The sequence below is a fragment of the Zingiber officinale genome, chromosome 1B (genome assembly GCF_018446385.1).
Source record: "Zingiber officinale cultivar Zhangliang chromosome 1B, Zo_v1.1, whole genome shotgun sequence".
NCBI lineage: Eukaryota > Viridiplantae > Streptophyta > Magnoliopsida > Zingiberales > Zingiberaceae > Zingiber > Zingiber officinale.
Genome location: NC_055986.1, coordinates 104,893,573 through 104,905,548, shown reverse-complemented (window position 1 = coordinate 104,905,548; position 11,976 = coordinate 104,893,573). Strand labels below are relative to the sequence as shown.

General features: G+C 33.7%; 1 protein-coding gene across 1 annotated transcript in view; it reads right to left on the bottom strand.

Moving 5' to 3' along the window:
* Window positions 1-11,976, bottom strand: part of LOC121970786 (myosin-17-like) — a 31,961-nt gene that overhangs the window by 6,630 nt on the left and 13,355 nt on the right. Inside the window, exons 16-20 of the mRNA XM_042521748.1 lie at window positions 9,348-9,518; window positions 2,532-2,663; window positions 2,325-2,434; window positions 2,150-2,210; window positions 21-198 (exon numbers count right to left, since the gene is read on the bottom strand). Coding sequence (XP_042377682.1) covers window positions 21-198; window positions 2,150-2,210; window positions 2,325-2,434; window positions 2,532-2,663; window positions 9,348-9,518 — 652 coding nt within the window. The remainder of the gene's footprint in view (window positions 1-20; window positions 199-2,149; window positions 2,211-2,324; window positions 2,435-2,531; window positions 2,664-9,347; window positions 9,519-11,976) is intronic.

Below are 11,976 nucleotides of genomic sequence, written 5' to 3'. Positions count from 1 at the left end.
AACTCCAAATAAGGTTATACCTCTACAGAAAGTTTGGAATTGAATAGATGCTTCCCGTAGCAAAAGAAATTCTTTGCGAGCAATATATGTCCGGATTTGCCTCTGTATGGTTCTGGCTGCTCTTCCTAATACCTCTGCTCTTCGAGCATCCAGTTCAGCCATCTGGCCGGCTCTCAAAAACACTTTACTCTTGCCTAGCTGCCAAGGTAAACCATAAAAATAGTTTGGATTTATGATAAGACAGTTTAATAAGAATTTAAGGATTTTTGATTGAAAGTAAAATATAGAGAATGTACTTCAAATGTTACCAAGTTGTATTTATCACAATTATTTGGAATCAAGTGTATGGATCTTATACCTCAATTGAGTTATACATAGCATGAGTAATATTCGAATCAAGTAGTAATTTTTCATTGCACTAACTAAAGTTTTCCCTGTCTGACCTCTATCTCTTATACCTTCGTGACACCATAATTGAATCTCACATGAGGAATTGTGGGCTAATAAAGAGGATTTAAGTTTAGATGGATGACTTACTATTGACTCAGGTTTAATCATTTTTCATCAACGGTTGGACCCCCAAAGTTAATTAATTGGTGACAATTGGTATTACAACGACCCTAATCCTAGACAGTAGTGAGGCAAAGAGTTTTATATATGTTGGTGGTGCCCCCGTCAAGCTTCAGATGTTGTCAATTAAGGATGCTCAGAGATTAGAGTTGGACTTTGAGTCTTGAAGTAGACATCAAGTTTTAAGTAGAGGTTATGGCACCCTAGCTTCATCCCACACACAAGCTAACAGAGAAAGTAATGAGCATGAATCAGTGAGTTTCTCGTAACTTGGGTTTAAATATTTTGGCTCAATAGTTGGGCTTAACAAATTAGTTCTCTCATTTCAACTATGTGACTCATGACACCTTTAATTATATTTGACTTGACCAACTATAGAATCTATTACTGTTGATACCATCTTGGCCAAGTTCTCTCATTTTATCATCTATAGGCACTAAACCTAATTGAACTTAAATAATAATTTTCCATTTTTTCTAACATCACACATCCATTTTAGCATTCTAATCTTTAGCACATTAATTCTTATGCACGTTTTTTTTTTCTTTACCACACAACTGATTCTTAACATGTTGCAGGTCTTATCACAATATATAAAAAATTTCTTTTAGTCTCAAAGGCAAGAGGCAATTGCAGAAGAATATAGAAAATCATCTCCTTCTCAAACAGGCACTCATAATCCTAATAATATCCACTCTTTTTTCATAAACATTTCTTCCTGTTGACTAATAGTTACTATTCAAGGCTTGTAAACAACTGTAAGATGTTAATAAAACAGATTCCCATTTAGGAGCAAAAAATTTAAACATCTAAATTTTATAAGAACAACAATTTAAATAGTATCTATTACAAAATTATTGACATTGATTAATGTGAAATTTTATTGATTCACAAATCCAATCACATGAATTCTCTCCAGGCAAACTGAAGAATTTTATACAAGTGCCTTTATTATAATACCAATTGCCTAGAATATTCAAATGAATTCTCTCCATGATACTAGAATATTTCTTGAAATGTCAAGATATACTACCAATTGCCTGCATGGCCTTAGTGAATCCTTTTCTCTTTTTTCACATCTCAAATTTTATCGTCCAAATAACAGGATTAACAAGTTAACTTATTTTATTTACCACTGACATCGAAGTCATATATTCTCATATTGCTGTCCATCATAATAGTATTTAGAATTTAGAGATCTATTCATACAGTGATATAAAAAATATTTATGTAGCAATGGTAATTGTATTGCTAGAAACAAAAATAGGAAAAAAATAAATAGATACTATTTAATATTTTTGTAATAGTTTTTGAATGCTTATTAAATTTATTAATTTTAAAGTCTTTTTTAGCTTATTACTATTTATATTTTATAACATTTTATTTCAAACCATTTAAAAGTAATAGATATTTCTTTTAAAAAATATTGTTTATTGATATAACATCAGTATTTATTCGTTTATTAATATTTTCTAATTGAACATTTTATTTTATAATTTATTAAATTTCACAATGCCAATAAATAATGTTGTGTGTGTATAGGAACAGAAATGATACAATTGTGTCAAATTGAACTTACTTGGTAACTTTTCAATCTCATTTTGTCCAAAATCTTTTGACAGACAATCTTGTCATCATAACTATCAAGAAAATTAAGATGAAAGCGGTCAAATCAAATGAAGTATTTCATAACAACCATTATTAAATAGTATTAAGCACACTAAGCATATTTCCGAACGAATCAAATAACATACTTTTCTTCCATAAATTCTGGTGCAAGAAGGGCAAATCGGTGGAGAAATTCATAAAATGTTCTTCGAGTAGGATAACCAGCACAACTTATATTGATTGCTTCAAAAACTCCCTATAATGATGAAGCAAATAAAAGAAAAGCAAAAGCTGATGCCAAGAACAAAAAATCATAGTATTGAGAAACAGGTTGCATTAAGTTAGGATCTTACTCCACATCGCAATTGCTGGATGACATTGAAGTTCTCAAATATAGCAGGTTTGAGAACATTATTTGGCTTCACACACCTAATATAATGTGGTTGCATAGAGCTCAAAGTTTCCATCAAAGCTTGAAGTTGTAACTAAGATTTACCCATAGAACAAACAAGTTGAAAACTAGTTAAATCTTTGATGATGGCAGTCTATATACATCACGTATCAAAAATCACTAAATCAGCATGTGCTAATCATAAAATATTTAGGTTAACAATGCAGATCTATATAATCATACACAATAGATATTAAAATACCAAAAATAACCCAAGCATTTGAACAACTTATAACAAGGACAAGTACCTCTATCAGCAGTTAACTCAGAAATCCGCTCTAATAAAATCTGGAATGTTGAGGTAAGAAGAGGATGATTCAATCCAGATGTGTTGTGATATTCCGTCTCGCTGACCTTGGATTCTGTTGGAGTTCACCACTGCTAGCTTTGGTAAAGCCTAGATGATCTCTAGTATTCTCAACTTCTGAACCTTAAACGAGTCTCTCCACTGCCTTACTGACAGAATGAATTCTGGCACACTATTCTGTGCCATATCACTGGATTTGCAGCATGCCTTTTCAACTGAGATTTATAGGAACTAAATGTTGATTCTGAATCGTTTAAGTTTTAGAAGTCTGTGTACATATCTGAATTTTGGAACCCTTATAGAACAAATGTTCTTCAAGATATAGGGTCCTAGTTCCCTTGTTGGATTCAGTTCTGTTAATGTGAAGTTCTGATTTTTATTTGTTAGTGCTGAGTGATTGATTACTGAAGGATGCTTGAATATTTAGCATGTAAACGACTCAATAGGATGGATGAGAAGGATGTGATTGTTTGGAATTTCTCACAAGAATGATTCTTTCTTGTGAATGCTTGTGAAGCTTTGTAGGACTAACGGAATAGATCCAGCGATAAATGGTGGAACATAGTATGGTATAAAGGACATCTGCCAAGATTTTCTTTCATTGTATAGATTTAATCTCATGGATAATTGCTGACTGTGGATATAATATGGTTGAGGAATATTGATTCATAATTATTGATGGTTATGCCAAAACACTAGGGATCAGTTGACCATTTATTATTGGATGTTATATCTCTTATAAATTGTGACATGCTACTAGGTTATGTGATGTGGTTGTGATATGAGAGAGGAATATTCAGTTTGGCTTGAAGAAAGACATTGCGAATTTCATAGCGCAATGTTTAGTGCGTCAACAAGTGGAGGTGGAATCACAGAGTGGCGCAGTGGAAGTATAGTGAGTTCATAACCAACAGAGTAGTGATCATCTATTTTAGAAGTAAATCATCATGTAGCTGTATAAGGGAATCTTGTCCCGTGACAGTTAGAGATTTTGTTCTCTAGTGCTAGTTGAAGCATACACCAACTTCTAGAATTTGAATACGGAAGTGTGGACTTTTTCTACTCGTATTGCGGAGTGGATCCTAGGGTTAGAGATGAAGTAGGAAATTTGGGGATCAAATTTTTATTAGTAGGGGAGAATGTGAGATTCGACAAAATAATTAATATAAAATAATGGGTGTTCTATGAAAGAAGTTTTGCCTATGGAAATTTATGAATAATTTCATGGATTTAAATCAAAATTGGTCGGAATATTTTGAGAGATTGAAACTTAGTTTAGGAGTTGGATTTGATCCATTAATCATGGTTTGGAATTAACTTAAACCTAGGGTTGTGATTAATTAAGCCTAAGTTTGGGATTAATGAAACCTAGTATAAATACCTAAGGGTACTGTTCCCTTTCATTTTCTTGCGATCCCGACTCCTCTTCTCGCGTTTCTTCGTCGTCGCCCCTCTTTTTCGCCCTTCCATGCCAGCGCCACCTTGTTGGGACGAGGGTGCTACCGGTGGCACAAGCACTTGCGGACTAGGGCTTCTGACAGGGTTGTTAGGTTGAAGGTTTGAATTGTACCGAAGCCGAGATTTATCCTTCAAATCGCAAGGAAGGCAACTAGAGTTTTCCTAGTAGTTATGGGATGAGTGGTTTTTCATGATGGCTTGCAAAAACAAACTCGGAATGGCCTTGCTTCGGCGCTTAGGGATTTTTGGATTTCTCTTTCATTCTGATCTGGATTGTAGTGTTGCGGGGTGTTAATTTTTGTGATGATTTCATTGCTTCTTGTAATTGCCTTGCTCCATTGGGATGGATCCAGGATTTATAGTGAGTTTGAAGTCTATGACTAGGTTACAATGTGGATTTTCTTTGATGTTTGGCTCTCCTTGTGAGTTGTTCGATTTCTGCTTTGGATTTAGGGGTTTGCAACTGTTTCTTTCTATGTTGCCCTGCTTTTCTTGTTGGTTTGAGCTTTGGGGCAGGATTTTGGTGAACTAGGCATGGACTGGTGACGTTATGCTCCTTCCCATGTTTCTAGGAGTTTTGGGGCAGATTATTGCTAGTTTAGGGGTTGGTCGGAGATGATTTTGAAGCTTCCTATTGCTTATGAATTTATAGACAGTTTGTGGGTGGTTTTAGGCTTTGGATGATGGGTTTTTTTTTCCCCCTTGCTATGTTTTTTCGAAAATGCTGGATAGATTTGTGATGGATTGAGCTTGATCAATGATGTTCTATTCTCCATTATTTCTGCCGAAAATTTCTGGACAGATTTTCGATAGGCTTGAGTTCGAATGATGATGTTTTCTTTTCTTATTGCATTTGAAATTCTGAATACGGTGTGGGTGAGCTAAATTGTGGGTTACGAAGCGCTTAGTTCTTTTATTTGCTTCTGTACTGCTGGATAGTTCTTAGTGTAACCCATTGTAGTTCAATGCTTGTGATGGATTAGGGAGAGGGGAATGAATGCTGATTTACGATATGAAGTGAGTAATTGTTCTTTCAATTATTTCTTGTTATGACTTGATGGTATGAATTATGTAGGTTTCTTCTTTTATATTATGAAAAAGAAGTTGTTTATTTGATTATTTCTTGTATGACTTAATGGCATGATCTATGCATGTTATCTCTTATATGTTATGATAGACTGAAGTTAGGAATCTCCAACATGAATAATTGAAAAATTTGGTGCATAAGCGGTGACAATACGGGATTGGTGTCCTGGGATGAGCTCCAGGGAGGACCTTTCCAAACATGATTGTTAATGCAATGTATGATGGCTTCGGCTAGACAGATATATAGTTTCCCCTAGGAGGTACCTCCCAACAGGTCATGAATATGGACTGAATGACTGTGCTCTAATAAAGGTTACCACAAGGGCACCAGGCTTACTGATGGTAGATTATGTTGAAGTTTTACTTACTGATGGTAGATTATGTTGAAGTTTTCCCTTATTGTGTATGTTATCAAATGCCCCTTGTACTCTTATTAAATGATGTTGAAGTTCTTTTATTGTGGATATTATAGCATGCTTGATTTTGATTGAAGTTAAATTATAAAAGAAAGTTCATGTTCATAATTCCTAATTTTAAATATTGCTCTGTTGTTTTCATCATATACCTACTTGTGGAGAATATATTTACGGGTCAATGAACTCACAATGTAAATGCTACAGGTGTAGGAGATGCACACCAAGGAGGTGATAGAGGGCGTGGGGGTGAAGTGATGAGATGGAATGCATAGCACACTGTCTAGGGGCTTAAGAGTATATTAATAAATGTAGTCTTTTGATTGTTAGGTGGATATGAGTTGGAGACTATTTGTTTTATGTTCTCATGTTCTGTCATTGGAAGCTTAAGAAATTTTCATTCGAAAGATATATGTTGAGAATTGAAGTTTGCATGTGATAAAATTTTCTTTGGGTTTAAAGTAAATGTGGTATGCTATATGTTGGATGTCTTAGGAAGGGAGTTATGGGTCGTTTCACTGACACATAATGAGCATCGTCGACTGGTAGTGCAAGAATTCCATGATTTGAGAAAAGCACTAGCTCGAGTAGCAGATGTATTTGGCACTCAAAGTCATAGGGTATTAGTATTGCTCACCATGTGCAATGAACATAGATGGTTTGCTAGAGGCATTGCAATGTAGCCAAGATGGAAATCACAAACTAACAAGCTTCACTCGCCAGAGATGCTCTCGTATGAAAAGATTGACACTAAGGTGGTGTTTGGTTCTTTCATAGGAATGAGAATGAGAATGATAGTATTATGAAATGGGAATGAGTATGAACATGAATATTATTCTTAAAAATAATATTTGGTTAGTTGAATATTTTCTATCGGAATGAATCAAAATTCCTTTTTTACTCTTAAAGGAAAATAAGAGAAAAAATTAGATGTGAGAGAAAGTTGAATGTGAGAGAAAAATATGAGAAAGAAAAAGATAGAGAATGTGATGAGAGAGAATGAGGAGAGAGAAAGTGTGATGGGAGAGAATGAGAAGCGAGAAAGTGTGATGAGAGGGAATAAGGAGAGAGAAAGTGTGATGAAAGAAAATGAAGAGAAGGAAAGTGAGATGAGAGAAAATGAGGAGAGAGTATGTGTGGGAGATATTAAGGAGAGAGAAAGTACGATGAGAGTGAAAGCATGATGAGAGAGAAAGTGTGATGTGAGAAAATTAAAAAAAATGTGATGGAAGAGATTGAGGAGAGAGAAAGTATGATGAGAGAGAAAGTATGATGCGAGGGGAAGTGTGATGGGAGAGAATTAAGACAGCGAAAGTGTGATGAGAGAAAATAAGGAAAGAGAGTATGTGATGGAAGAGAATGCATGATGAGAGAGAAAAGGATAGAGAAAGTGTGATGAAGGAGACAGAAAGTGATATTAAAGAAAAATTAAATAAATATATTAAGGGTATTTCCATTCAAAATAATTTAGATGATATCTAAGTTTTTGGATATGGTGAAACCCAAGGGAGGAGGTGAGTTTCATCAATACCCAAGTTTTTGGGTTTCATTCCAAAATCTTAGGGGTCGTTTGGTTTAGGGGAATAAGAGTGGAGAATGAGAATAACAATCATTGATTGTCATTGTTGATATTTGGATTATAAGAATGGAAATACAAATAAAGGAATGAATCCTTATAATTGGGTAATGACTCATTCCCATATCTTCCTCCTTCAACGAGTCATTAAGCTATTTTCAACAATCAAAATATTCCCTTATTCCAAAAATATTCTTGAACCAAAATTAAAATTTTCCCCCTTAATATCAAATATCAAATATCAAATATCAAAATATATTTATTTAATTTTTCTTTCATATCACATTCCCTCTCCTTGTTCTTTCTCATCATATTTTCTCTCTTCTTATTTTATCACCCACTTTCTCTCTCCTTCATCTCTCTCATCACACTTTCTTTCCTCTTTTTTTCTCATTACACTTTTTCTCTCATTCTCTCTCCTTAATCTCTTCCATCACACTCTCTTCTTTTTTTCCATCACACTTTCTCTCTCATCATACTTTCTCTCTCCTCAATCTCTCACATCACACTCTCTTTTCTCTTTTTATCTCATCACACTTTCTCTCTCCTCAATCTCTCCCATCACACTTTTTTTTTCTCAACACACTTTCTCTCTCATCATACTTTCTCTCTCTTCAATCTCTCCCATCACATTCGCTTTCCTATTTTTCTCATCACACTTTCTCTCTTATCATATTTTCTCTCTCATCATGCTTTCTCTCTCTCCTTAATCTCTCACATCACACTCTCTCTTCTCATTTTATTCATTACACTTTCTCTCTCTTCATCCTCTCTCATCATCTTTTCTCACTCATCATGTTTTCTCTCTCATCATATTTTCTCTCTCATATTCTATCATCATGCTCTCTCCCATCACACTCTCTTCATTCTTTCCCATCACACTTTCTCTCTCTTCATTCTTTCCCATCACACTTTCTCTCTCATTATACTTTCTCTCTCATTATACTTTCTCTCTTATCATATTTTTCTCTCACATTCAACTTTCTCTCACATCTATTTTTTTCTCTTATTTTCCTTTAAGGATAAAAAAGGAAATTTTGATTTATTCCGATAGAAAATATTCAATTAACCAAACATTACTTTTAAGAGTGATATCCATGTTTATACTCATTCCCATTCCACAATACTATGATTCTCATTCCGATTCCTATTATTAGGAAAGAACCAAACGCACCCTTAATTCTCATTCCTATCAATTAAACACAAGGTTTGGGAATGAATCTAATTCTCCATTCCCACATCCGTGTACCAAACATCACCTAAAAGTCGCAATACATGAGATGAGACTTGGTAAATTATTAGGGTTTTCCTTTCCAAGGTAGTTCCCCCTACTTGTATGTATATTCATTATTGTAATTTTACACGTCAACCCCTATGATATATGGTATTTACGATTAGATATCTAATATAGCCAACCATATAAATCAATGGGGACCAAGGATATATGTGGTGCAAATGTATTTTTAAAATGAAAAGAAAGTTTAAAAAAAACATTTTATTCCTTCACCAAATATCTAAACAAATATTGGGAATTAAATCAAATTGTTTATTGAATGCAGTGGAATTGTGGAAGAAGCATATGGAAATGAGAAAGAAAATTAGTGGCATACAGTATCAACTCTGAAAGCAAAGATAAACGCAAATCAAATCAGAAAAAACTTAAACCTAACATGGATGCTATTGAGGAAAGGAGCTACTTATGGAGATTTTGTTCAAGAATGTTTAAGATAAAAGAAACCCTTCTACAGAAGCTAAAACATAACGTAAATAAAGAAGCTATTAAAACCCACATAAGACAGATGTAGAACTGTAAGGAAAAGTCAGTAGCTCAACTACTTCAGAAATCAACATAATATTATATTAAGAGAAAAAAATTACTTTAAACTGTGATCCCATAGAAGAGAACTTGGATGACCTCGATGAATCTTCAGGAAGTGGAGGGAATAACCCCGACACAAAGGGACATGAAGAAGCATTGAGCAAATCCTGATGTTCCGATACCACATAATCTTTGTTTTTGTCTAAGAAATGATTAGCTTGATATGTTACCTATCAACAAGAAACATAGATAACACTCAATTACCATCATACCATGTAAATTGACATGCAAGTACAGGATAAGATTACAGTTACCTCGCCTGCATAATGGCAGATTGTAAAATCTGTACGAGAAAGCTTTGGTTTGGCAAATCTCTGGTTGCTTTTAAATGTATGATACAATTTCTGAGCAAACGTCTCATGTGTAGACTTGGGAAACATGCTATCTCATATACCATTAGAAAGAAAAAGCTAGATCAGTCACAAATTCACAATAACTAAAGTAACATATGATAAACAAAAAAAAAACAAGTGAACTATCACACTATTCTTAGTTCCTTTCTTTTGAAGTAGTAACTAATCAGCAAAGGTGAAGCACCAAAAAGAATTGTCAGAGTCCAGATGTATACCAAGCTTCATCAAGAAGGGCGATGATACCACCAGGTTTCTGAAAAAAAATAAAAATTATTACCAGTGGCATTAGGAATGAGAGAAAGCAAGTCCACAGAGAGTTGAAAGTTTAATTATTCACTAATATGCAAATTAAGAATTTCAGGTAACAAGAAAATTAGGTCAAGGAAGAGATGGTCGAACATAGATCCCATAATTTCCCATTATTTTACATATGAATATTACTGGATAACAAAGATTTAATGGTAGATTGAGAGCAATTTTTATCATTTGAAATAACATTAAAATTCAAAACCAAAACCAAATAATAAGTAAAGCATGAATCATTTGTCTTGTTTCGGCATGTTAAAGATTCAAATTACCACACTGGAAGGACATCAGAAACATGATATCAAACAACAAATTGCTCAGAAAAAAATTGACTCAATCAATGCTTCCACTCTTCCCCTTAATGTCCTAGAGCAGGATAGAGTTAATCAACAAGTAGCCCTCTGTCAATCTCTGATGGCATCAGTCGAACTCACAATTTCACCATAAATACCAGTTTCACAGACTGCAGTTGCCAATAAAATATTAGCTACTGGGTAAGTTACAGTTTCTTCTTTGATTTAACTTCAACAATGCATCATTGATAATATCATTGTAGTTAAAAAAATAATTCTAAATTGTCTAAATAAAAGTTATTATTGGTCTCTTTTTCTTCTTAACCATCAATTCATCTTGACTGAATTTATTTGTCATCTTCCTTAAATGTGTCCATGTCACCTTATCATCTTCCGTGCTCTTATCGTTTTAAAAATATTTGACTACATACCAGCCATATCAGGGGATGACAATTGACTGTTTCTGTAATGTGCATTAGATGAGCCTACCATATTGGTTATCACAAACTAGTCCTGTCATACCAAATCTTGACAACCTTCCATAAAAACGGCAACCCTAATCAGCATAAACCTCACCAACATTTTTGTGACTAGGCGGTCAACTGTTAGTACACCTGGATATTTTCATATGCAAAGGGTGGGTTGATAGGTCATATCGAAGCAACCTTACAACATTAGCAGGATGTGATGTAAAATAAGACAGGATTCTTTCATATGTCTGGACTGATAAGAGTAAAGAAATTAGTCTATGGTTATAGGATTAGGTTAGCAACTTATGATACAGGAATATTTCAAGAGAAAGGGTTAGATTTGGTAGATGCAATGATTAGGAGAAAATAAGCATAACATGCTTAACGAAAATAAAATATGTAGGAAAATGGTTGAGACATAGCTAATATAGGTTTTGAATGTGATACTAACACAGTTAAAGCATAAAAATAGAAAAGAAATTATGGTTGAAGTTAGGAGACATTATATTATAATATTAAATTGATTGTAGGAACTTAGATACTCAAATCTATATATTTTAATGTCTTCAAGTAGTATGGTATGAATAAAGCTTATACTTGAAGGAGAATTAAACAGTATGTAGAGACGCATATAGGAAATTCAATGATTACATACAGGCACTAAAGTTGGAGGAAAAAGAAGGGAAATGGAAGTATGGTTTTGGATGGTAGAGGTTTTGAAGAAGACATATTTTAAAGATTGGGCTGAGTTTTAGAAATGAGGAGAACATATTGTATAAAAGCTAGCTAACGTTGAGGCTAAAAAACTTGCAACCAAGTTTAAAGCATTTGATAGTTTCTATGTCGATATAGAAAGTTAAAAACTAAAAATTGGAAGAAAGTTATTTACTTGTCTGCCAAAGCTACAGAAAAGAAATTAGTGATAGTGGACGCTTAAAAGATATTGAAAAATTCTTATTGATGGTAAAGTAATTGCTGAGATATGAAAAATCTATTTTTTTATAAACTATTTGAGAAGCATTCTAAAATAAAGGCTTAGAAACTGAAAAGTCTAGAAAGTTCAAGAATTACAGACTATTCATAATGCTAGTGAATGAAATTAAAGAAACTTCAAACAAAAGTAAAATAGGTGAAAATTAGGTATGAATGCTATTCATATTTAAGTTTAGGAGTCAAGTACAATTTGTCTTCTGAGTTTGGGATGGT